Source organism: Malania oleifera, chromosome 9 (genome assembly GCF_029873635.1).
Source record: "Malania oleifera isolate guangnan ecotype guangnan chromosome 9, ASM2987363v1, whole genome shotgun sequence".
NCBI lineage: Eukaryota > Viridiplantae > Streptophyta > Magnoliopsida > Santalales > Ximeniaceae > Malania > Malania oleifera.
Genome location: NC_080425.1, coordinates 37,782,600 through 37,810,076, shown reverse-complemented (window position 1 = coordinate 37,810,076; position 27,477 = coordinate 37,782,600). Strand labels below are relative to the sequence as shown.

General features: G+C 35.5%; 1 protein-coding gene across 2 annotated transcripts; it reads left to right on the top strand.

The window, feature by feature from the left end:
* The first annotated feature begins 225 nt into the window (after window positions 1–225).
* Window positions 226–27,477, top strand: LOC131164584 (uncharacterized). 2 transcript variants are annotated; one of them, XM_058121878.1, is made up of 21 exons: window positions 226–752; window positions 1,645–1,777; window positions 3,265–3,401; window positions 3,519–3,564; window positions 4,312–4,524; window positions 4,680–5,183; window positions 5,271–5,405; window positions 5,507–5,722; window positions 5,805–5,894; window positions 5,981–6,225; window positions 6,386–6,474; window positions 23,203–23,243; window positions 23,656–23,686; window positions 23,805–23,927; window positions 24,037–24,254; window positions 24,344–24,439; window positions 24,543–24,655; window positions 24,829–24,964; window positions 25,085–25,189; window positions 25,342–25,684; window positions 27,122–27,477. In XM_058121878.1, the coding sequence occupies exons 1-20, from the start codon at window positions 478–480 to the stop codon at window positions 25,540–25,542; spliced, it is 3,147 nt and encodes a 1,048-aa protein (XP_057977861.1). In that variant the 5' UTR covers window positions 226–477; the 3' UTR covers window positions 25,543–25,684; window positions 27,122–27,477. The 2 variants fall into 2 exon arrangements, with proteins under 2 accessions (XP_057977861.1, XP_057977862.1); XM_058121879.1 differs by lacking the exon at window positions 226–752 and having other exon boundaries at window positions 1,663–1,777; window positions 3,285–3,401.

The following is a 27,477-nucleotide window of genomic DNA, read 5'->3' as shown; positions in this document are numbered from 1 at the left end:
TTCCAACTATGGTTCTGTATGACTAACCAAACATAATAATAATATTCCAATATTGATTCTATAACTGCTCTGATTTTTTTTTATTTAATTTATTTTCTATTTGAATTTTATTTTACAAATTAAATGGGGGTTAACGGTCCCAGATTCTCTAAAATGAAATTTAGAGAAAGATGCCATCGCAACTTCTCGTCCTGCTTTAATAGTTAGTGTCAACTTTTCTATGGAATTAAATCAATTTCACAGCTTCATGCATTAATTGCATTAAAATTATGGTTCCATGAGTGAGCATCTTAAAATAAAGTTGCGAGGGACCGAATTTGCAATTAACCGCTCGTCACAAATTGGACGCGCCGTGGCTTAAATACGAACGAGAGCAAACCTGTAAAACCCCTTCCGTAGGGTTTGCTTTCATTGTCAGAGGTAGAGGGAGAGGGAGAGGGAGAGGGAGGGATCACTCATAGAGATTAGAGAGAGAAAATGGCGCAGTCGCTGGAGCTGCTGCTGATCCAGTTCTTGATGCCGGACAACGACGCGCGGCGGCAGGCTGAGGAGCAGATAAGGCGACTGTCTAAGGATCCCCAAGTTGTGCCGGCGCTCATCCACCACCTCCGCACCGCGAAAACCCCCAACGTCCGGCAGCTCTCCGCCGTCCTCCTCCGCAAGAAGATCACTGGCCATTGGGCCAAGCTCTCCCCTCAGCTCCGCCAGCTCGTCAAGCAGTCCCTAATTGAAAGCATCACCATGGAGCACAGGTCTGTGTGCTGTGAATTTAGTTCCGTTACTTGAAAAACTATACTACAGTAACCTCCATTGCCGTGCAGTGAGTGAATTAATTACCCTTTCACGCAACCGATTTAGTTGCTGGTAGTTCTTGTGCGTACTGAATTTCAATTATTGTTGATTATGTGATTTTTACTGAAATTATACACGCACGTAGACAAACGGAAACAAATGCACTATTGCTTGTAATAATTTCGGTACATGTCGTGTCCTTATTATGTGTAGTTGTTTGTTTGTTTGGTTCTTGGTTAATTTGTTGACTTGCAATTCCGGCTTGATTGATCATATAATCAAGGATTAACTGTGATTTCGTTGGATTTAATACCCTTTAAATATCGATGCTTTGGAACATACTGAGATCCCGAGTTCAATTCTCATTGTATTTTTTTTTCCTGATTATGGGTTTATAGTTTATTTGATTATTTTGATGTGATTTAGTGGCGAGATTGTGCAAAGTATTTGCTGTCACTGAGATGAATTTGAGTTGTAATGGATTTGTGTTAAATTTTAGGCCTAGCTTGGAACACTGGTAAGTTCACATTTTAGTTCCCCATTTTTCCTCCCTTTTCCATGGGTAATATAAATATGCTGACAAACATTACTCCTAGATCATTAAAAAATTGCTTTGGTGTTCTCATTTTGAGCGTTTGTGTTTGACTTTCATGTTCTAAATTAAAAATTTGCTGGTCCTTTACTGCATAATGGACTGTCTTTGTACATGTGAATTTGCCCAATTTGCTCATTTCGGCTTTATTTACCATCTTAGTGCATACTAATTTTGTTCTAAGGGTAAGTTTTTAAAAGGTAATGTTGTAATGGGATGTTATGGGGCTTCTGAAATTGATTTTTATGATGTTTCTGCAGCCCCCCAGTGAGGCGAGCAAGTGCGAATGTGGTTAGTATCATTGCAAAGTATGCTGTTCCATCAGGAGAGTGGCCTGAATTGTTGCCCTTTCTATTTCAATGCAGCCAGAGCTTGCAAGAAGATCATAGAGAAGTGAGTTCGTGGCACATGACGACCTTCTCATTGTGCTTTCTGTTTCTTCTTCTTATCATATTCTTCTTCTTTGGTAGCAGAAAAAAAAAAGAGGATTGACTACTTTTGGTCCCCTTGTTCATGATTAGTTCCTATGTTTTAGTTTTGGTTTCATAAATTTTCAATAAGATCCTTTTAGTTACTAAATAGTTACAATGCTGGATGGTATCATTTGGGATGACAAATTGACATACATAGCAAACAATAAGTGATGTAGACAGATGTATTATGTGGCACCACCTTGTCTGCATCACTTGACCCAAATGAGCTTTTAAATCCTATGCTATGCAAGATTTTTCTTAACTAAGTCCAATATGAGCTTGGAAAGGAAATCCAGTTTAACGTGGCATCTATGTGGCTTAGAAAGCTTGTAAAACACATGAAATTTTTATGACCCAAGTGACTGATTGTCCTGTATTATGGGTGTTCAAAACTAATGATCTTTTTAGAAAAAAATTTGCAGGAACTAAATTGTAAAATGGGGCAAACTCTGGGGACTTAAAACACATTTAGCTCAAGAAAATTTGCCTAAGAAAGAGATACAAAACTAATTGGGGACAAGTAGGCCTCTTAAAATATAAATGAATATAATAACTAATAAAAATTATTCATTTTGAATACCCTTTTTAGTGCCCGTTCTCAACACCTAGTACCATTTGTTTTTCTTAGAGTTTGTTTTCACCAAATTGCTGATTCTAATATTTTGTTCATTTTTCCTGTCTTGTAATTGGCTTGTTCTATTTTTTTTCCAAATAAAATATGACTGAATCCATATTGCGTTAGTCACCATGATATTTCTTTCTGATGAAAAAACATGTTCAGTTTCAGGACCTTTCTATTTCTCAGTAACTGTACTGTGGCTTCAAATTCAAAATTGAACTTTTGAGTTCACAAGTTTCTTCCTTTAAGAGTATTTAATTTGGCATATGTGGACTAGCTTCGATGAGAAATCACTGAATTTTCTTTGCGTCTGTTGTATTTTGGCCAACGATAAAAAAATGTTTTTAAATGTATATTTTTCTTTTGGTGATATTGCTGGGGATGAATCTGCAGCTTTTGGAATGTATGGAAGTAAATGGATTTTGATTAATGCATGGCAATCCATGGCTTCTTTTTTATATATTTTCTTGTGTTGCGAATGGAAAAAATTTATCATTACCAAGTTCAAAAATTTCTTCCATGTTTATACACAATGAATTTATCTAAGGGAGCCACGGTCTTGTCTGCTCGTTTTTAATGCAGATCTTCCATTTCATACATGTGATATACTTGTGATGTCCTTTGTCATGCTGCTAGTACCTGACTCCCACCCCGCCCCCCCTCCCCCCACAAAACAAAAAAAAGGCAAAAAAAAAAAGTACACGCACATGGCACATATATGAATGACAGTACTCATGTACAATTCAAAATGGACTAACTTATATAGTTTTGCTGTTTGGTGATCTAAGGTGGCATTGATCCTTTTCAGCTCTTTGACTGAAACAATTGGGAACACATTTCGACCGCATTTTTCAGATTTACAGACCCTTCTACTTAGGTGCTTGCAGGATGAGACTAGCAATGGGGTCAGAGTTGCTGCTCTCAAGTAATATATTAATCTTGCTGTGTTTGGCATGTTTACATTTTTTTTTTTTTTAAACTAATTATTCTCATATGATTACTTACTATGCCTTTGTGTCTTAAATGACTATTCTGTTACCAGGGCAGTTGGGTCTTTTCTAGAGTTCACTCATGATGGTGCTGAAGTGGTGAGATTGTATTCTAACCTCATATACACTACATCCATTTGCAACTTGAAGTGATTTGACAGCACATTCTGTTTGACTACCTTACATTCCTACCAGCAAAAAGTAGCACATGCGCAATGCTTGATTCCATTGAAAAGAGTGATATTTGGTTCTTGACCTGAAGCTTTTGAATGACATTGTGGAAAAACCATTGCTTGTTTACATATTTACGGAGTTGAAGCTGAAATATGTGCTTTCAACTCGTACCGTTAATTTTCTCTGTGCCTATTATGCACCCTTGATGTAGTTTATAATACATATATCAAGCTGTTGATTGTTTCTGGAAAAACTGATATTTGTTATGTGTTTTCAACTCTTACCATAAATTTTCTCTGTGCCTATCATGCACCCTTGATGTAGTTTATAATACATATATCATGCTGTTGATTGTTTCTGGAAAACTGATATTTGTTAATTCTTAAGTGCGGACAAATATTGTTTGATAATTGTGTATCACATAGTTACATTTGGGATTGGTTTGAATGTCATTGGGCTATTGAAACATGCCATAGATGCTTATCAAAATCCTAATTTGTTTCATATTTGAAATTGTTTTGATGGTCATTTGGGTGCTAAAATATCATCCATCATGGGCTTACTCATTGTCTGTCACTGAGGGCATTTAGAAGATTTTATTTATTTCTTTTCTCTATTCATCAATCAAATGTTCTGTATATTGCATTGTTAATCCTTATCATGCTGATGCAGGTTAAGTTTAGAGAGTTTATTCCCAGCATTTTAAATGTATCGAGACAATGCCTTGCTTCTGGTGAAGAGGATGTTGCTGTAATTGCTTTTGAAATATTTGATGAACTGATTGAATCTCCCGCACCTCTTCTTGGAGAATCTGTGAGATCCATTGTGCATTTCTCTCTTGAAGTTTGCTCAAGTCAAAATTTGGAATCCAACACGCGTCATCAGGTTAGGAAGGAACATGAAATATAGTTGGCATATCTCTTGTTATTGCCAGCCTTACTTGTTGGGATAAGGCCCTGTCTAGTCCATGCCTTGTTTTATTCTTAGTTCTGTTCTTGGTGTTATAATTTTCTCTAATCACTCTCTGTTTAATGGATCAGGCTATCCAGATAATTTCATGGCTTGCCAAGTACAAGTCCAATTCCCTAAAAAAACATAAGCTGGTTATCCCCATATTGCAAGTTATGTGTCCATTGCTTGCGGAATCAACTAATGGAGATGAAGATGATGATCTTGCACCTGATCGAGCTGCTGCAGAAGTTATTGATACCATGGCTATGAACCTTTCAAAGCATGTGTTCCCACCTGTTTTTGAATTCTCTTCCTTGCGCAGTCAGAGCATAAATCCAAAGGATCGTGAAGCTTCTGTAACATGCTTAGGTGTCATTTCAGAGGGTTGTTTGGAGTTGATGAAAGACAAGTTGGAACCTGTTCTTCATGTTGTCTTAGGGGCATTGAGGGATCCAGAACAAATGGTAAGAGGGGCTGCATCATTTGCATTGGGTCAATTTGCTGAGCATTTGCAGCCTGAGATTGTGGCTCACTATGAGAGTGTTCTTCCTTGCATTTTAAATGCACTTGAGGATGCATCTGATGAAGTAAAGGTAACTTAAGGAGAAAGGGATCTGTTCTAGGATAAATTGTTACTTTTTTCTTTGTATGTCTTTTGAATGCTGTTTACTCTTGTATAGGAAAAATCATACTATGCATTGGCAGCATTTTGTGAGAACATGGGCGAGGAAATCCTTCCTTTTCTTGATTCTTTGATGGGAAAGCTACTTGCAGCCCTCCAAAATAGTCCCCGTAATTTGCAGGAAACATGCATGGTATGGAGACTTCCTTTTCTGTATAATTGTTATAGTAATTGTCAAGTTTTATTTCATTGCTTGCTTATGGTGCTACTTTATTTCTTATTTTTTGTTTGCAGTCTGCAATCGGTTCAGTTGCAGCTGCTGCAGAGCAAGCCTTCGTTCCATATGCAGAAAGGGTTTTGGAATTGATGAAAATATTCATGGTGCTTACAAAGGATGAGGACCTCCGCTCACGGGCAAGGGCTACCGAACTTGTTGGTATAGTTGCAATGTCTGTTGGGAGAACAAGGATGGAACCAATTTTACCCCCTTTCATCGAAGCTGCAATTTCAGTAATCAATAATGGCTCTTTTCATTTACTGGTAAACGTGATGTATGCATTGAAGAAACTGATTTATGTTGTTATTCCATCAGGGTTTTGGTTTAGAGTACAGTGAGCTTCGAGAGTATACCCATGGGTTCTTCAGCAATGTTGTAGAAATTCTGGATGACGGTTTTACGCAGGTATACAAGGCCTTGTTTTGATTTAAATTTGCATGCTGATTTCTTTTTCACCAATATAATTGGTTTATATGCTTTTTGGTGAGCAGTACCTTCCACATGTTGTACCCTTGGCATTTTCGTCTTGCAATCTTGATGATGGCTCTGCAGTGGATGTTGATGACTCTGATGATGAAAATATCAATGGGTTTGCTGGTGTATCATCTGATGATGAAGCTCATGATGAGCCAAGAGTTCGAAATATCAGTATAAGAACAGGAGTTTTGGATGAAAAGGCTGCTGCAACCCAAGCACTTGGCTTATTTGCGCTGCATACGAGGGGCTCTTATGCACTGTATCCTTTTATTCTCTCTCTCTCAATCTCTTTTTTTTGATTGTCATGTCCTTTTATTCTCTTTGTTCTATCTCTTCTCTTCCATCTCACTGATTGGGAAAAATTCAACAGTTTTTTATTGTTCCTTAAATTTTTTAAATTTATTTTTACCTTATAAAAGCTATTTGGAGGAGTCATTGAGAATTTTGGTAAGGCATTCGGGATATTTTCATGAAGATGTTCGGCTTCAGGCAATTATTGCTCTGAAACGTGAGTAGCAGTCATCTACTTGTGGCATAATTCTTTTATACTATTTATCCTGCACAACTATCATCTTACTTATATTGGCCTCTCTCTCTCTCTCTCTCTCTCTCTCTGTTGAGCTATTCATTATTCATGCAAGATAAAATCTGACTGCTCATTTGTTCCTATAAAATCCATTGATCTACTTCAGAATTAATTTACAACATTTAATCAGCACAATATTATGATCATCTCTAAATAAGCAAAAAATGTGCTTCATTAATCATTGCTGCTGGAGTATTGATCTTCAAATAATTGATCTTTGAGACAAGTTTTTGTGTTTCTCTATTTGTTCTTTACTGCATCATTCTGGACGTGGGTAGGTAAAGATGTTAGTTTAGGAAACTAGGATTTGATTAGCAACTTGGAATATAAGCACACTGATGGATAAAAGCATGGAAATTGTGGACACAATGATCAGAAGAAGAATTAATATAATTTGCCTTAAAGAAACTAAGTGTGTGTGGGGAGAAAGCTAGAGAAATTAATAAATCAGGATTTAAACTTTGGTACACTGGAAAAGAAAAACATAAGAATGAAGTAGGATTATTATAGGCAAACTTAAAAGATAGCGTTGTTGATGTAAATAGAGTAGGGGATAGAATTATAAAAATCAAGATGGTATTAGGACAAGAAATAATAAATATCATTAGTGTTTATGCTCCTCAAGTCGGCTTAGTAGAAAATCTTAAGAGACAATTTTAGGAAGATATGGATAGTATTATACAAGACATACTAGGAACTGAGAAAAAATTTATAGGAGGAGATCTGAATGGGCACGTTGGAAGGGATAATAAAAATTATGAGAGGATACATAGAGGTTATGGATATGGAGACAAAAATGAGTCTGGGGAGATGATCTTAGACTTCGCTATGTCATATGATTTTAGTGTAATGAATACTTGCTTTAAGAAGAGAGAAGAACACTTAATAACCTTTAAAAGTGGACAAAATAGAAGTCAAATAGTTTTTTTTTTTAACTAGGAGGGTAGATTGTTTATCATGTAAGGATTGTAAAGTTATTTCAGGTGAAAGCCTAACCACACAACATAAAGTCTTAGTGTTAGATATATGTATTAAAAAATGGAAGAAAAATGATAAAATAAACCAGTGTAAGAGGACTAGTTGGTGGAACCTAAAGGGAGAAAATATAATAAAATTTAAAGATAAAATGATCAAATATGGTGGTTGGACTATAGAGGATGAGATAAATACAAATACTCTTTGGAGTATATTAGTTGCTCTATTAAAAAATAGCAAAAGAGATTTTAGGTGAATCAAGGGGAAGATTCGCGAATAGCAAAGAAAGTTGGTGGTGGGATAAAGATGTACAAAAAGCTGTAATGATAAAAAGAATTTGGTATAAAACGTGGCAAAAATGTAGAAACAAGAATAACTTTGGAAAGTATAAGGAGGTGAGAAAAAAATGCAAAAAAGGCTGTTAGTGAAGCTAAATACAGATCATTTAATAGTTTGTATAATATATTAGATACGAAAGAAGGGGAAAGAGATATATTTAAACTTGCTAAAGTTAGAGAAAGGAAGAGTAAAGACTTAGGAAATGTAAAATGTATAAAAAGTGAGGATGATATTGTCTTGGTTAAGGACGAAGATATTAAAGAAAGATGACGAAGTTACTTTAGTAAGTTGTTTAATGAAAACCAAGTAGAATGCTTAAACTTAGAATTGTCAAATGAGGAAAAAGACTAAAAATAAAAGATTTATTGGCAAAATTAGAGTTAACGAAGTTAAGTTTGCACTAAAAAAATGAAAAATGGGAAGGCTATAGGAACAGATAACATCCCAATTGAAGTTTGGAAATGCTTAGGTGATGACGGAATTATATGGTTAACTAATTTATTTAATACAATTATAAAAATTAAGAAAATGCCAGATGAATGAAGGAAAAACACTTTAATACCTATATACATAAATAAAGGAGAGATTTAAAATTGTTATAACTATCGTGGAATTAAACTTATGAGTCATACGATGAAACTATAGGAAAGGGTAGTTGAACAAAGATTAAGGTTAGAAACGAGGGTCTTAAAAAATCAATTTGGTTTTATGCTTGGGAGATCTACCACAAAAGCTATATATCTTTTAATAAGATTAATGAAAAAGTTTAGGTGAAAGAAGAGGGACTTGCGTATGATATTTATGGACCTAGAGAAAACGTATGATAAGATACCTAGGGAAGTTCTATGCTCAGTTTTAGAAAAAAAGGTGTATGTAGTAGATATACTAATGTCATTAAGGATATGTACGATGGAGTCATGACCAGTGTAAGGACTATAGATGGAGAAACTAAAGAATTTCCAATCATCATAGGTGTACATCAAGGATATGCTTTGAGTTCTTATCTTTTTACTTTAGTGATGGACCAACTGACTAGGAGTATTCAAAAGGATGTTTCATGGTGTATGTTGTTTGCAGATGATATTGTATTAATTGATGAAACTAGGGACGGAGTAGAGGCTGAGTTAGAATTATAGAGTGAAGTTTTGGAATCTAGAGGCTTTAGGATAAGTAGAAATAAGACAAAATATATGAAATGTAATCTTAGTAATGGTAGGAGGAATATTGGAGGCAAAGATAAACTTGATGATGAAGAAATAAATCGTACTTGTAGATTTCGATACCTTGGATCTATTATGCAAGCTAAATGAGAAATTGAAGATGAAGTAATGCATAGAGTTAAAGCAGGTTGGATAAAATTGAGAAGTGCTTCAAGTGTGTTCTGTGATCTTAAAATACCCTTAAAATTAAAAGGGAAGTTTTATAGGACAGCTATAAGACTAGCTATGCTGTATGGATCAGAATGTTGGGTGATGAAGAAATAGAATATCCAAAAGGTAAAAGTTATCCAGATGAGAATGCTTAAATGGATGAGTGGTATAACATTGAAAGATAAATTAAGGAATGAACATATTCGCGGTAACTTAAGGTGTAGCTTCTATAGAAGATAAGATAAGGGAGGGATGACTTAAATGATATGAACACTTGCAACATAGGCTACATAGTGCGCCAATAAGGAAAAGTGAGTTAATTATTGTGGGGGTAGTAGAAGGGGTAGGTGTAGACCTAAAATAACTTGGGAGAAGATAGTAAGGATTTAATATCCCCGAATCTGCCAAAAGAAATGGTCCATGATCGCGTAAATTGGCGGCAAAGGATTCATATAGCTGACCCCACCTGGTGAGACTTAAGGCTTGGTTTTGTTGTTGTTGTTGTTGTAGGTAGGTCTCTGTAGTTACTTGTATTAGGATTATTTATGTTGGGGGCTTGTTTCTAGTAATTGTGTATTCGAGGGGTTTGTTTGTAATGTAATGTAGTTTTTGGGAATTTCATATGTTTAGAGGCTTTCTTATAAGTTATAATAGTGTTTGAAAGCCATGATGTAGGTAGTTGTTGATGAATGTGAATTGAAGTGAATGTGAGTTCCCCCCTGGTATCACCTCCCTCCTCCCTTCTTCCTTCTCTTCTAATTTCTCCATGGCTGCAGAACCTTGATGCTGCCCCTGCATCATTTGGTATCAGAGCCCAGCCACAATCTCCATTCTTCCATTTCAGTCCACCCATTCTCCTCACTCTTCACCTCTTCTCTTTCTCTCCTTCCTTCTCTTCTTCTTCTTCTTTCTTCTCTGTTTCTGATCTCCTGTTCTGTCCATAATTCCCTGCTGCCCAGCAGCAGTCTGCCCTCTTCTTCAGTTCCTCTTGTCTGTTTCTCTTCTCCTTTTCTTCTTCTTCTCTTAACTCTCTCCAATAATTCTCTCAACTCTCTGATTTCTAAATTCTGTTGCTGTCTCCTCTACTTGCAGCAGTCTCTCTGCCCAGCAATTAATCTCTCTGTTTCTTCCATCTTCTTCTTCTTCTTCTTCATCTTCCAATCTCTCCATTAATCTCTTTTTCTCTTTTACTCTCTCATCTCATCATTTCCTTTCCGAAATTTCAGTTTTAAAAAAAAACCGCCAGCAGTTCTGCAGTTTCGGAACTTTTGAGAAAATTCCAGCCATGTCCCCATTCCTTTAAACACCACTTCCAGCCACCATCCTGCAACACCACCCATACCACCAAAAACAGAACCCCCCGAAACCTTTCACTTCAAAATTTCATTACCAACCAATCAGCTGTGAAGTCCCATGCGCCACCCGAAGTTCTACAGCCGCTCCCCACCTTCAAAATCCGCTATTGCTGGAGTTTTTATTGACACACCATCACTACCATTTGACTCACCACCCTTCGATCTACCACTCACTAGGAAATCATTGCCGGAAAGTTGCCGCCAGAGACTCCTGCGTTCCATGCGCTGGCGACTGTGAGTGGGATTCTGCCGGACTTCCCTCCTGCTGCCAGAATCGTGAGAAATTGGTTTCCAGCCACGAGAAATTGATGTTTTCTCATGATATTTTGATTTGCAGCATGATATTTTGGTTCCTAACTCGAAGTTGTGTAAGCTAGCATGATAATTTGGCGTGAAGCCCTAGAAATTGTTGCTGCCAGAATCAAAGGTCGGGTTTTATTGCTGCTATTGTCATTTTTTCTAGTGATTTTGTTTCATTTTTGCGTGATACTCAAGATTAAAGGTGATTTGAAGATTATTCTTAAATAATTGAAAGTGAAGTTTGTGATTTGCTTCATATAAGTGCATCGTGGTTACCAATGTTGAATTGTCTGCAAAGGTGGAGTTGTTATCCGGTAGGGTACAAAATATGGAAAACGCTTTGGAGACTATTACTGGTGCTTTGAATGGGCTAACAACTGAAGTTGCAGCCTTACGTAAAAGGCCCATGGAATTTCTTGCCAAACAAGATGGTGGAATAGCTGCTGTCCCTCATGCTTTTGAGTTGTGTGAAGGCCGAAATAATCATTTGAGTAAGGGAATTAAACTAGAAGTCTCAGATTTTAATGGTGATGGTTCTCCTGATGAATTTGATGATTAGGTGTATTCTTTGGAGTACTATTTCCGATAGCATGACATGAATGAGGTTGGAAAGTTGTACTTTACTGAATCAAATTTGAAGGGAACTGCTCGAATTTGGTGGATTAAACAAATAGAAATCTTTAGAAGAAGGAAATTTGGTGAGATTACAACATGGGATGCGATGAAGTGAGTCATGCCGGAGCAATTTGTGCCTCCCAATTATCTGTAGCGTGTTCATATCCAACTCTTTGATTTGGAGCAAGAAGAAAAGATAGTGATGGAGTACACTAGTAGATTCTATCATTTCGCTACTCGTGCTGATATAGAATGGAAAGAGGACGTTATGACAGCTTTGTACAGAAAAGGGTTGAAGTCGGCTATTGCCTCCAAGCTTGCTGCATGTTGTCTCATCACAGTTGGGGTTGCAGCACAGGTTGCCAGTCAGATTGAGGACATGCAACACAATCCTCCTAGTGCTACATTGGCCCTTCAGTTTGAGAAGAGTACTAGCGGAGTGGTATGAGAGAAGACAATTGAGCAATTGGGTAAAGGTATTCAGACTAATACCTCTTGGAAGACTCCTGAGCATTCTGGAACAACTTGTAAGAGCTAACCATCACTCAAATGCTTTAAATGTCAAGGTTTTGGACATTAAGCTGCACAATGTCCTAACCAATTCATGGTTGTTGCAGAAAAGGACGAAGAAGATGATGATGATACTCAAGTGGTTGAAGCTGAAACAGAAATTCCAAGTGACGTAGATGATGATGGCAATTTGAGAACTTGTTTAGTGCTTCGACATATGCTCTCTTCCCGCAACGTTAAATATACAGAGGTTTGGAGGCCGACCAGTCTCTTTCAAACTCAAGTGATATGCCAAAAACAACTTTGTACTTTGGTTATTGATCCTTGTAGTTGCACAAATGCAGTTTCTAAAGAAGCTGTGAAGTTAAATTTGGAAGTTGAGCCTCATCCTGAGCCATACAAAATTGCTTGGGCGAATAGTACCAACTTGAAGGTCCATGATTGCTGCTTACTTATCCTCAAGATTGGTTCCATTATGGAGACAGTGCAATGTGATATCCTTCGTCTCAAAATTTGTCACATTCTTTTGGGCCGACCAAGGTTATTTGATAGGAAGGTGAAGCATGATGGATATGAGAATTCTTATTCGCTCTCCATTGACAAAAAGAAGTATAAGTTGATGCCATCACGAATTCTTTCACTCACCAAGTTGAAGCGTACTTATGGTTACTTTCTTATGAAATGAGATGACTCTATTCATGGTGATGGATTCCTTGGTCCTTTCCCCAACTTGATGGAGTCTAGTTCTTTCTGGGAGGAGGGAATTGATGTAGGACGAGAAGCGGCTATTTGGATGGATCATTTTGACCCAATTAGGAGGCCTACGTCAAAAAATAGGGTGAATGGTTTATTGGGTCCGAAACCCAAATATGCTTAGTTATTTAGTTGTTCGAGTATATGTATGTAGTTACTTGTATTAGGATTATTAATGTTGAGGGCTTGTTTGTAGCTACTCTAGGGGTATGTTTGAAATGTAATGTAGTTTTAGGGGTATGTGTGTAATTTAATATGTTTAGAGGCTTTTATAAGTAGTGTGTGAAAGCCATGATGTAGGCAGTTGTTGATGAATGTGAATTGAAGTGAACGTGAGTTTCCCTTGGCATCTCTTCTCTCCTCCCTTCCTCTTTTTCCTTCTCTTCTAATTTATTCATGGCTGCAGAACCTTGATGCTGCCTCTGGATCAGTAAGTTTCCCAGCTAGGACCTAATACCTACCTTGCAAAGACCAGATCTGAAAATTTTGGAACCTGGAAGCTATCCTGCAAAAGATGGAACTTTGAACCAAATCAAACCTGTCAGTTCTAGGGCTCTACCTGGGACCTGTATATGCATTTTGATTACATGTACCCAAAATATGCTGATAAAAATTGGTTAAAACTGTCTAGAACTTCTATTAGAACCTGTCAAGAACTTGAATTAGAAGTTAATTACAAGGTCAGTTCTAGACCTGTCATGGTGGTTTTTTGTAGGGTCAGACTGTCAGCTCTGAGTCTGTTGAACTCCAGAGCCTCAAACAGAACCTGTAAAGGCCCCTTCTTGAAAAAAAAATTGGAACCAATAAGTACACCAGTTAGGCCTTGGAACTGCACCTGGACCTACCCACCAAGGTTGGTTTCGATTATTTCCTGGTTCTACCTGGACACAATGTCCCTAGTAAGTTCTACAAAAATGTAATTCTGTTGACCATGACTTAATCCACTTCTGCTTTGTTGTTGTTGTTGTTGTTTGTTTGTTTTTTTTCCCCATTAGCGTGATCTAAGTCCATGTGGAATCACATACTATATGATACAAATGTCAAAAATACACATAATTCAAAGTTTAATAATTTCATGTCTTGTTTTTGAAGTGATTATTAGATTATTCACAAATAAAGTCTTGAAGGATTTCATAGAATTTTTTACTGAGGAGTTATTATTTTGAAGAAAGATGATGTATTAAGCTCAAAGGAACATAGAGCAAAGAAAACAACTAGTGCCACATTCTACCCTAGCATTAGTGTAAGTAACAACTCATATTATTATACCGTGGGGATAAGTCTCTTAAGGTATTGTTATTGTTATCCGTATTTTTTATTATTATTATTATTATTATTATTAGTACTACTGTTATCATAGGATATATATGTGGTTTGTTGTATTGGTAATGTAATATAAAAAACTTAGTACTTTTGTGTTGGATTTGATTTTGGTTTGGCATGAAGTTAAAAGACCAAATTTTTTATATTTAATTTAATGACCATTGAGGGACAGTGTGACATTTTAATGGAGAAAAAGGAGAGATAAAATGGAATTATGAAACCTACTTAGTTTGTTGATCCGCATCAATTTAGGACTTCATTTTGGAGTGTTTTTGTCAAACCAAATGTTAAGATTTGATTAAAATGAATTACCAAACTTGAAGATAGGTCTCTCCCTCTATTTATAATACAAATTAATTACATTTTAGTGATAATAATACCCTTGCTAACTCTCACTAATTAACATACTAACACACTCAATAATAATAATACTAAAAAGACATAATTAACCTCTAAGCTCTAACACTCCTCCTCAAGCTGGAGTATAAATGTCATATGCTCCTAGCTTGTTACAATTAATTTAACATGAGTACCCCCCAACGCTTTGGTAAACAAATCAGCAAGCTACATATCTTACTTCACATAAAGCGGTAGTAATGAGCTTTTGCACATTTTTTTCCCGAACAAAGTGGCAATCAACTTCAATGTGCTTCGTCTGCTCATGAAAGACTGGGTTGGAGGCAATATAAAGAATAGCTTGATTGTCACACATCAACTTCATAGGCTGAGCATGAGAAATACCCAATTCTTCCGACATGTTCTTCAACTAGATAAGTTCACAAAGTAGTGTGAGCCATAGCTCTATATTCTGATTCAGCACTTGACCTTGTCACCATAGTTTTTTTCTTATTTTTCCAAGAAACCAAATTACCACCAACCAAGATATAGTACCCGATTGTGGTTATTCGGTCGGAAGGCGATCTAGACCAATTTGCATTTGTATATCCATGTATATAAGTATGACCCTGATCATGATATAAAAGACCTCTCCTGAGTGCACCTTTGAGATATCTCAAGATGCGAATTACTGCGTCTGAATGACTTATCCTTGGAGAATCTAAAAATTGACTCACAACACTTGTTGCAAAAGATATATTCGGCCGAGTGACCATGAGATAATTCAACTTTCCAACAAGTCTCAGGTATTGTCCAGGATTAGGTAGCAAATCACCCATATCCGACACTAACTTGTTAGAATCTATGGGTGTATCAACCAGTTTTGATCTTAACAATCCAGTTTCATCCAACAAATCAAGAACATTATTCCTCTATGACAAAACAGTTTTGATATGAGATCTAGATACTACTATACCAAGAAGTATTCCAAGACTCATCCTTGGAGCTGCCGTCGTGAATACACCTGCAAATTAGGATGGTCAAGACGATGGGAAGGAGTTGAACTACATGGAGACTCTGATGGTTGGTTGGAAAAGGACAGCAACATAGAATCTAGAAGATTAGGCTCTTTCAGCTTAGAAGCACTCAGTGACTGGGTGTAGTAAGATATAGAATCAAAGAAGGTAATATCGGCAGAAACAAAGAAGTGATATAGCACAGGACTATAACAATGATATCCCTTTTGAGTATATGAGTAGCCCAGAAAGACACATTTTATAGCACGAGGATCCAACTTATCCACATCAGGAGTTAGTTGATGTGTATCAAGCTGTCCAATACTCCCCTTCACATGGGATCTTGTTTCACAAGTGAGAGACAAACAAATGAACTTGAACATGTGCACAAACACACATAATGTACTATAATAGACATAATGGGAGTAAACACAAGAATAAAGACTTGAATCCATGACCTTTTGCAATCAAAGCTCTGATACCACCTAGAAGTTTAAGTTTTTAGGTTGCGGGCCAATATGGTATATCAAGATATTTACCAATGAGCATCTAATTGCCTTACGAGTTTTATTTTTGCTTGTCCTTAGAAGGTGCTAATCACTTCCAATCATTTTAGAAGAATATGATCATCAAAGATGACCCCCTTGTGCTTGCTTTAGCATGGAAGATGTGCTTTGCATGAAGATAGATGCATGTCTTGTTTAGGTTCCACAAGTAGCAAGGTAAAATTCATTAATAGTCACCAGACTAAGTAGCAGTTTCAAATTAATCTCCAAACTTCAATTTGCAACAGTTTATGCTCTGAACTTTTCATTGTATCAATGTCATCCAATGTGCAATGATATTCTCGTGTTACTAACTAAATGCTATCTTGGCATACAAGTCAGCTCAAGTCCCACCCACACCTATTTACCACTTCATTTAGGGGTTATAGATTAGGGTTTTGTTAAGTAAAATATAGCATTTGATGAATTTTATCGCCTTTTACAGCTGCAAGGGCTGACTAGGACGGCTGACTTGTTAGGAGAGCATTCGTTAGTTATAGGTGACAACTATTGCACATTGAATAATATTGAAACTATGTGCAATGTTCAGTGCATAAAATGTTGCAAATTGAATTTCAGTGACAAATTTGAAACTGCTACTGCCAGTAACCATTCATGAAATTTACCTGCTAATAAACAATGATTGTTGGTCATAATCTCTAAAAATAGAAGTCAAGCCACTAGAGGTAGAGAAAATAGGTCTATGCCAATTTGCTATCTATTTTCAAATGATTATGGAGCTGTCTTGCTTGGTGTCAACAATTAGGGTTTTCAAGGCAAAGTAGGATGCTGTGTTCAACAAAAATTCCAATTTCAGTTCAAATCAAACACAATATGTCGATACCTTTAGGAGCCCTACAATCCTTGGAAATCAAGAAAACTAATTTTAGAATCCTAGGTGAACTAAAATGCTATTTCTTAAATAAAAGATAAGATCCCTATAAAAACAACCAAAATAAATGGAACAAATTACAATAAACTTATGAAAAATGTAAGCATCATTATCATCAATGAAGTGAGATAATCATGGGAAGATGCCGTTTCTTTTCGATGGAGGAGCATCCCAAGGCCAAATGGGCAAACTAGATGCTTTCATAGTGGCCCATGATTTTCCTAGAATTTCTGTTTTTTTGATTCAATCATTTAATTTTACTTTGGAAGCTTTCATATGCAAGATTCTATATATTCTATTTCCTCCAACCATATTTTTGGGAGAGGCTTTGGATTTAGATAATTTGGCTAAATGTAATACAAAATTGTATTGAATTTTGTCCAAATTCACCCAAATCCAAATCTAAGGCCTAAAATCCATTCTCCCAAACACAATTTAATTGGTACAATGAGGTCGTTTGTCATATGACCTTCAAATGAACTTGAATGGCTAGGATTAGAAGTTAAAGAGTGTAAGCAAGGGCTAGGATTGAGGGTTTTGCAGCCTTCGTACAAAAACTCCATTCAAGCCTTTTGCAAGCTGTTTTCATTAGTTCTTCCTTGAATAGATTGTAAAGAGTCTAGAGACCTTCTAGATCAATCACAACTATTATAGTTCCAATTTATATAGGTCCAAATAACATCCCAATTGAAATTTGGAAATCTTTAGGGGATAAAGTAAGCATATGGTTAACTAATCTATTCAACACTATTATAAAAATTTAAAACTAAGATGATGTCAAATGATGGAAAAATATGTTAATACCTATTTACAAAAACAAAGGTGATATTCAAAATTGTAATAAATAGCATGGAATTGAACTTATGAGTCATATGATGAAACAATGGGAAAAGGGTAATTGGACAAAGAATAAGAATAGAAACAAGGGTCTCGGAGAATCAATTTGGTTTTATGTTTGGAAGATCAACAATAGAAGCTAGTTACCTACTAAGAAGATTAATGGAAAAGTTTAGAGAAAAGACGAGGGACTTGCGTTTGGTTTTTATTCATTTAGAGAAAGCTTATGATAGAGTACCTTGGGAAGTCCCGTGGTGGGTTTTAGTTAAAAAAGGGAGTATGCGGAAGATATACTAATGCTATTAAGGGTATGTATGATAAAGTAACGACTAGCGTTAGGACTGCAGGAATTGGGTTTAAAGAGTTTCTAATAATAATATGTGTACATTAAGGTTCTACTTTAAGCATTTGTTTGCTTTTGAGATTGATGTACGTAATAGGAATATCCAAAACGAGATACCATGGTGTATGCTGTTTGCAGATGATATTGTTTTGATTGATGGAAGTAAGTGGGGTGGAATCTAAGTTAGAAATTTGTAGAACAACTTTAGAGTCTTGAGGTTTCAAGATGAGTAGAAATAAGACAAAATATATGAAATGTAATTTCAGCCATATAAGGAATAATATTGAAGACAAGATTAAACTTGATAATCAAGAAATCAATAACACTAATAGATTTCAAAATCTTGGATCTATTATGCTCGTGGAGGGAGAAATTGAAGAGGATGCATAGTACATAGAGTCAAAGCAAGATGAGTAAAATGGAGTAGTATGTTAGGGGTGTTGTGCAATAGTAGAGTATCATGAAAATTAAAAGGAAATCTCTATAGGATGACTATAAGACCAGCCATGCTTTATGGATTAGAAAGATGGGCAGCTAAGAAACAACACATTCAAAAAGTATAAGTGGCTGAAATGTGCATGCTAATTTGAATATGTTCATTCCTAACTTTATCCTTCACTAGGTGGATGAGTGATATAATATTGAAGGATAAAGTAAGGAATGAACATATTCGAAATAAGTTAGGCATGGCACCGGTAGAAGAGATGATAAGGGAGGGGAGACTTAGATGGTTTGGACATTTGAAATGCTGGCTAATTAGTGCACCAGTGAGGAGGATCGAACTAGTCATTGTAAATGCTAGTAGAAGGGGAAGGGATAGACCTAAAATAACATGGAATGAGGTAGTGAGGAAGGATTTAATAGCTCTTAAGTTAGTCAAAGAAAATGCCCTCGATTGCTTGAATTGGTGGAAAAGGATTCATATAGCTGATCCCACATAGTGGGACTTAAGGCTGCTTCTTTTCATTTTCTTTTTGTCATCACTGTCATGTCTTGGTAGAAAAGTCAGCTAGTGTCCTAACTCCTTTAGAAGGAATTTTGTTAATCCAGAACTCAACTTGTAATTGTGGACATTAACATATAAATTTCAGATTGCATCATGTTTGATCTCTATTTCCAATCCTATGTTCTCTCAGGATATCATGAAAAGACAGTATTATCTCTAACTTTTAAATCATAAATTACGATTTGTTTCTTAATTCAAGGAATAAAAACTCAAAAATAAATACTAACAAGATTCAGGAGTGTTATCAAGATGCTAATCCCACAGACAGACTTACCTGTTTTTTTTTTTTTTTTATAAATAATACCAGTAAATATGTCACGGGATAATACTTTTAAATGTGTGTGTTACATGCAATTGATTGCAAATAAATAATATTATGAAAAATATTTTTATAATTCTTAATAAAGTTCAAATATGTTGTTTAAAAACATTAATAATATTGTCATAATTTAATTTACAAATATTAAATTATGAATAACTATATATAAAAATTTATATTTTGTTTAAAACTATAAAATTGCAGACGTGAGATATTATTATGACACCACATGGAAAATCTTAAAATATGGGATATGATATGAGAACAACTCTAATGAACATTATATGGAAATCTTAAATTTAAATATTTGTGTACTGGTATAGATAAAGAAAACTTTAATGTGTACGTATACATTTATTATTATTTTTTATTTTGTAAAAATCTCACATATGACTTATTCCAATGAAAATATTAATAAATTTATTGCAATTTCTATAGTGTGATTTGCTATATAAATCTTTGTAATAATAATAATAATTTTTTTTGTTTACTCAATGATCAATTAAATATTTTTATTAAATTTGAAAATTTATAATTTTTGGTAATTCTAGGTCATTGCTTTTATTTCAAAATTTATTCTTCATAAATTTATTATTTTTTATCTAAATAATGTTAGACGCTTCATAATAATTTTAGAAGACATCAAATGAACTTTATCAATTCTATTTTAGGATATACCTTTTATTTGGATTTATAGTACCATTATATTTATTTTTAATTAAATGGATTTTTAGATCTTAACCTATTTAACATAAAAATTGTAAATATAATTTTTTTTTTTTGAAAAATTGTCTTACTTTTAAAACTATAAGAAACAAACTTAGAAATGAGATACTACCATAACACCATGTGGATATAGGAACAAGGAAAATATTAAAAAAATGGGATATGGTTAAATATTAAAAATATGAGATATGGTTTGACAAGAATGCTCTAATATTGAGTAGGTTGGTTGATAGGGCGGTGGATAGAGGGTTAGTGAATGGTGTTTATGTGGGTGGGGAGGAGATCATGGTTTCTCACCTTCAATTTGCAGATGATGCTTTCCTGGAGGACCAGAAATCTTCTGTTCTAAATTTAGTGGGGCTTCTTCAAATTTTTGAAAGGGTATTGGGGTTGAGGATTAATATGGGAAAGAGTGGTATCGCAGCTGTTAATGTGCCTATAGAGAGAGTGTTGGGGAACTAGATTTGGAAGTGGGGTGTGCAGAGTTGGGTTGGCCGATGTCCTATTTAGGGGTTCCTTCGGGGGGGGTGGGGGGGTGGGGGGCAATCCTAGAGTAGCAAGTTTTTGGCATCCGATGGTGGAGGGAGTGTCGAAGCAGTTAAATGGGAGGGAGGATTACTTTAATTCAGGTTTGTCTTTTTAGTCTTCCATTGTATTTTTGTTTATCTATTTTTAAAATCCCAATGGAGTTGCTGTTAAGATTGGGAGAATTATGAGATATTTTTTGTGGTCAAGGGTTAGGGTTTTAAGGATCACTTAGTGAGTCGGGAAGTGGTGTGTAGGACTAAGAAAGAGGGTGGTTTGGGTCTTAGAAATTTGGTGTCCAAGAACATGACTCTTTTAGCTAAATGGTTTGGCAGTTCTTGCTAGAGGTGTCCTCCTTGTGACATAAAGTTATCAAAAGTAAATTTCATCTTGATGGGAGTGGGTGGAATACTAATATAGGTTCTAGATGTTCTTTAGAAAGCCCGTGGAAAGCTATTTCCCAAATTTCTCCTTTCTTTATTCCCCATGCCTATGGGTAAGGCCGGGTTGTAACATTCATTTTTGGAACGATATATGGTTGGGGAATGTTGTTATGGGAACCTTTTTCCCTCCCTTATTCTGTTTTTAGTCCAGGGCAAAATGATCCCATATATTCTTTTATCGTAGATTCGGGAGGTCCTCTACCTTCTTGGGATTTTTCGTTTTAGGAGAGCCTTGAATGATAGGGTAACTATTGAATTATCTTCTTTGTTGGTTATGTTGAACAATTGTAGGATGTATTTAGAGGATGATAGTTGTTCTTGGTTGTTGGAGATTTTGGGAGTTTTCGTGTAAATCTTTCCTTGATTTCTTGGTTGGTACTAAACTACTAATCATTCCTTTCCACTTTACAAAGTAATCCGGAAGGTCAAAATCCCCTATAAAATTAAAACATTTCTTTGGTTGGTTGTGCTTAATAGAATAGCTAATGACTTGCTGAAGATGAAGAGACCTTTAAAGGCTTTATCACCTGATATTTGTATGTTTTGTTTGGATTGTTTAGAATCTATTTATCATATTTTATTGCATTGTGATTTTGCATGGAAGGTTTAGAATAAGTTATTTAATTATTTTGGAGAAAGTTGGATTTGTCTAAGAACAGTGGAGGAGTTCTTGGCAATATCTTTTGTGGGGTTTGGTAGGAGGAAGGAAGGTATTGCCTAATGGAATTGGGTTTTATTTGCAGTGTTATGGAGCTTGTGGAAGGAACATAATTTACGTATTTTTTCAGGGAAGAAGATCCCATATTGGTTGGTGTGGGAGAAAGTGCCTTTTATGGCTTCTTTGTGGTGTGTGGGAAATGGAACTTTTAAGGGGATATGTTTGACAGATGTTCAGCGGGATTGCAAGTCACTTCTAAGGGCGTGCTGATTTGAGCTTGCTGTTTTTTTTTTTTGTGTTTTCTTTTTTTGTTTTGTTACTGGGGATTGTCAAATTTCGTTAAGGATTCTTTATCTAATGAATTTTTTTTCTATCAAAAAAGTGTATATACCATTATAGATCAAAATAACTTAAATGTATACATTACATTTATTATTATTTTTATTTTTTTAAAAAATCTCAATCTATGACTTCTTCTAATGAAAATTATAATGAATTTATTGCAATTTTAATATTGTGATTTGTCATCTAAATCTTTATAATTATTATTTTTTTGTTCACTCATTGATTAGTTAATGAGTTTATAAAATTTCAAACAACTTTATTTTTTGTTTTTTTTTGGGGGGGGGGGTAGTTTTATGCTTATAGTTTTATTTCTAGAATTTATTAAATTTATTCTTCATAATTTATATCATTATTTATCTAAATAACATTAGACACTTCACAATAATTTTAGAAGATGCCAAAGGAATTTACCTAAAGCAGGGGTAAGGCTGCGTGCCTCACCTCCGTGTGTGTCACCTTCATGTGGTGAGTGCCTTCAAGCCTCGCTCTTAGGCTCCAAGTACCCTTTGCGCCTCGGTATGCTCCTTCAACTACTATGATAAAGAGAGAAAAATGGGATTGCAACATAAAAGAGGACAAGCAGTCCTAAAAAATAAGAATTAAAAAAAAATAAAAATAAATCAATAAATAAAGAAAGGCCAAACTAAGGATTCACAAAGAAACCCCCTCTTTAAGCCTTTACCCTCATGGTTCACCGAACACTTCAAATTTGCTATTCACACTGTGCCTTGCCTGTTCCTTGGTGTCTATTGGCATGCAATCTATCCTGATATTTTTAAATGCATTGCCTCGCAAACATTTTGCTCCTTATGTTCTGATCTCTGAAGTTATTATGCACATTTTAAAAATTGGTGAGGGTAGGTCAATATGATCCTTTAGATAAAAAAAGGCATTGTCTTGATGTCATCTATCAGGAGAAAATGAATGCTTTTCCCATTTTTTTGGGTTATTATTTTTTGCATTGTAGTCTACATCATCATTTGAGTGAATTCAATTTCTGTATTGTCGATGATAGTGGAGATAGTGGTAAATGCCATATATATCATATTATTTGACTAGCTTAATAAAATTATTAGTCATTCTACATTCTCTGGTGTTTTAATTTTTTTTTAACTGCAGATATGTTGACAGTGGCACAAGCAGTTTTCCAAGGTAATAATGTAAGTGTCTTCTGTGCATCCCATTTTCTCTTGTTTTATATTAATCCGACTCTCTTTCTCTCTGGTTTTTTTTTTTGGGGTGGTCCCTGATCCTCCCGTGCTTTTGGGGGGTGGGGCAGTTGAGGATGTAGGAAGGTGGATCTCAATAAAAGCAAATTAGCCTTTACATATTGTACTTCTGCTTGTAGTTAGTGGTTTGTTGGCTTGCTTTAACTCGATTTAGATATTGATGGATATTGAAGTTGCTTCACTTTAAATGCTGCTAATGTCCCCTATGTTATTGGCACATTGGTGCTCATAGTTTCAAGCTTAATTTCTTAAAACTATTTTCTAATTCTTTTTTTCCTTGCTCTGGTGAAGTTACCTTCAATGATTTGATATCCTACTTTGTTGCAATGTTCTTTTTGTGCAGGAAGGGTCAGCAAGGGCAAAAGAAATTTTTGGTATGTATATCAACATTGCAAATATTCCATGTATTTTATGTTTGCCAGGCTTTATCCCAATCTTTCAGGAATGAAATTTTCTGGGCTATTTACGTATATTTATGCATATATCCTGCAGATACTGTGATGAATATCTATATCAAGTCTATGACTGAAGATGATGACAAGGAAGTTGTTGCTCAAGCTTGTATCAGCATAGCTGACCTTATCAAGGACTTTGGGTATATGGCTGTTGAGCATTGTAAGTGCAACATTAGTTGGTTTTATTTTGCCAATCAATTAAAGTGATCTTTCTAGGGTAATTGTATCTTTGTACTTGACAAATGCTGATTGATGTGAGCCAACTTCAGATATGCCTCCGCTTGTTGAAGCAACCTTGGCATTGCTTCGAGAGGAATCGGCTTGTCAGCAAACAGGATCTGATGATGATACAGATGATGATGATGCTGAACATGATGAAGTGCTCATGGATGCCGTTTCTGACCTCTTAACTGCATTTGCAAAATCCATGGGTTCACATTTTGGGCCCATTTTCGCAAAGCTCTTTGAACCTTTAATGAAATTTGCGGTGGGTTAGCATTTGCAATTTTTGCCTATGATGTGTAATTTTTCCATCATTCCTTGTAGTTTCTCACTTTCTAAATTATTGATGCACAGAGAGCTTCACGCCCTCCACAAGATCAGACCATGGTAGTTGCATGTCTTGCAGAAGTTGCTCAAGATATGGGTGCTCCAATTTCGGGCTATGTTGATGTAATTTTTTTCCCAAAAAATTATTATTATTTTTGCATTCTTCTATGGCTTCTAGAATCTATACAACTGTTTTTTTAAATAAATTAATTGCTTCTTGTTTCAGAGGGTGATGCCCTTGGTTCTCAAAGAACTAGCGTCATCAGAGGCCACTAACAGGAGGAATGCTGCATTTTGTGTTGGAGAATTGTGCAAAAATGGTGGCGAGCGAACTTTAAAGTACTGTTTGTAATGTGCTTTCTAAAAAAAAAATTATTTCTTGTCTTGCTCGTCATTCTTTATCTCTTTTTATCTATTATTTGTGTGGGCTGCTTGTGTTGGCTTTGGGCTTCCTGGGCCACTGGTACCATGATCACAGGCTCATCATTTTCCTTTCATCCATCTTTTTTCAGATATTATGGTGATATATTGCATGGACTTTACCCATTATTTGGGGAATCTGAGCCAGATGATGCTGTAAGAGATAATGCAGCTGGAGCTGTCGCAAGAATGATAATGGTCCACCCTGAGTCCATCCCATTGAATCAGGTCAATCTTCTAATATTTTATTTTTTTTATGAGGAATTTTTATAAGTTGACTCTTGAAGCCAATAATTTTGTTGGTGATATGTATTTATTTTATGTTATTTTTTTGTGACTTATATCCAGGTTCTTCCCATTCTCTTGAAAGTCCTTCCTCTGAAAGAAGATCACGAGGAATCCTTGGCTGTCTATAGCTGTGTCTGTAATCTTGTCTTATCATCGAATCCCCAGGTGTTTGTTTTGTTTGTCATGTAGTCAGTCTTATTTATTGGATTAACTCATTGTTTAGAGTCCTAGGCTGTTACAGTGTTTTGCAGTCTCGCTCCTTGTTTTTTGACGTGTTTCTCTATTGGATTTTGCTTTTCCTTTTACATGCAAAGTAGATCCTCTCTTCAGTTCCGGAGTTGGTTTATCTTTTTGCTCAAGTAGCAGTTTCCCCGGTTGAAAGTTCTGAAGTCAAAGCTCTAGTGGGCACAGCCTTTTCTCACCTGATTTCGCTCTATGGCCATCAGATGCAACCAATTTTGAGCAACCTTTCACCTGTGCATGCTAATGCCTTGGCTGCAATTGCTCCGAAAATTTGATGGCCAATTTTGCCAGCAAGTTATGACAGTAACACTTTGCTCCAAATTCACTTTTCATTACTGGCTTCATTTCTTGAGGAGCATCATCTCATCTATATTTTGGCTGAATTGGTCGAACTGGACAAAGGTCATCACTGTTCAGGTATGCATCCTGGAGATGATAACAAAATAGCATTTGCTTAGAGAACATTTAGTCACTCAACAGATATATGCAGGACTGAAATTGCGTATTGTTCTGAAATTTCTGCAGTTTTACCATCTTGATATTGATTTTAAGTAAACTAAGGTTAATTATTTAAAAAGTGGCAAACAACTATGCCGGGAGACTGATACAATTTTTGGCAAAAATTTTGAGGTTTGGTGTTCCTGAAGTTGTTTCTTGCACTTTGCTGTAGCACGTAAAACTCAACTGTAAAGAACTCATTGGAGGAGAAAGAGGAGAGGCACTCTCCATTTTGGTTTAGTTGTCATTTACAAGAATGTCCCTTGCACGTCCACTTTTAAAAGCTTTTTAGGGCTATTTGGTCTTTGTTTTTCCCGCGTTTCTCTCTAAATCCTCTTGGTTTTGAGGGAGAGTGAGAAACAAAGTGGCTCCTGTTTAGATCTTTTTTGTTCTTTCCATTTCTTCCCTCCACCTTTTGTCAATCAAACAAGAGATGTAGAGAACTCATTTCTTCTCTTCATATCTCTCCAGAAAACAGACCCTTGGGCGCGTTTGTCAATATGTTGGTCTGTGTTGTTTCTGTTTATATATTTTTGATTTTGGATTTCTATGCTGTGATTTTACTGTAAAAAAAGTTGAAAATGATTGAGATTTTTTTTTTAAAAAAAAATCAAAGCATTCTTTGCCAAAAATTTTATATATTCATAATTCATGTCTTCATAAGTGGACAAGAAGGAGACGAAAAGACGGGCTAATACATTTTCCAATTGGAAATGTACTGGTTTGTGCATATTTTTTTTTTTTTCATGTTTTCTATGTTTTGACGTGTTGTGTATTGCTTGTTTTTACTCACAGAAAACATGAAATCGTAATTGTGAAGTTTACTGAAAACATTTTCACATTTTGGGATTCAAAATGTGTTGCCGAACATATCTTCTATGTATTTTTTTTTAAAAATTTAGTGGCTCGTATGGTTCACGGAATAGCTATTCCTTGAAATAAGATGAAATATAGAGAAAATTTCATGAATGGAAATAGTATTTATTCTTCATATGTTTCTTATTATTTCATATTGTAACAAGAAAGGAATATATATTCCCATGGTGAAATTTGTAAGTAGTTATTTCTTGTTTATTCCTCCTAATGAACTCATAAAATTTATTTTATGGTATCGACATAATTGCTATGATTAATTATTACTAATATATTATAACTAATCTATTCTTATGAATAGACAATTTGCGAACTAAACATAAGGTAAAGAAAAAGAAATAAAGTGGCAAGACATTTCCAAATGCAACCTTCAAAATTTTTGGATTCGAAGTTGGCACTGTAAAAGGAGCCATGTTGCCCACACTCGCCCTTCGCATCCTGGTTTTGTCAAGAGATTGATCTGTTGACTGTTGGTGCTTGCAGGTTTTGGTTAGCGAGTGCCATCTCCCATTCTCAAGTGCGGGTACGTATTCTCAGATTTTGTATCTTATGTAAAATTAATTATTGTTTTATTGTTTTTCTTGGTCATTTGTTTGTTTTGTTTTTTGTGTTTTTTGGCTGGTTGTGGCGTTTGCTATTGATTCTTTCGTTGAGCTCCAAGTGGCCAACAGTTAAATGTGTTCTCTTGAAAATTTATTAATTCTTTTCGTGTTTGTTTCAAGTCAACTGAGCACATGTATCTCCTGAGAAAATTTGGTGTACAGCTTTGAACTTGAACTTGTCTTTTTAGAGGTTTTATTTTTAACGTTAACATTTAGTGGATCAATTTTGTTTGGCAA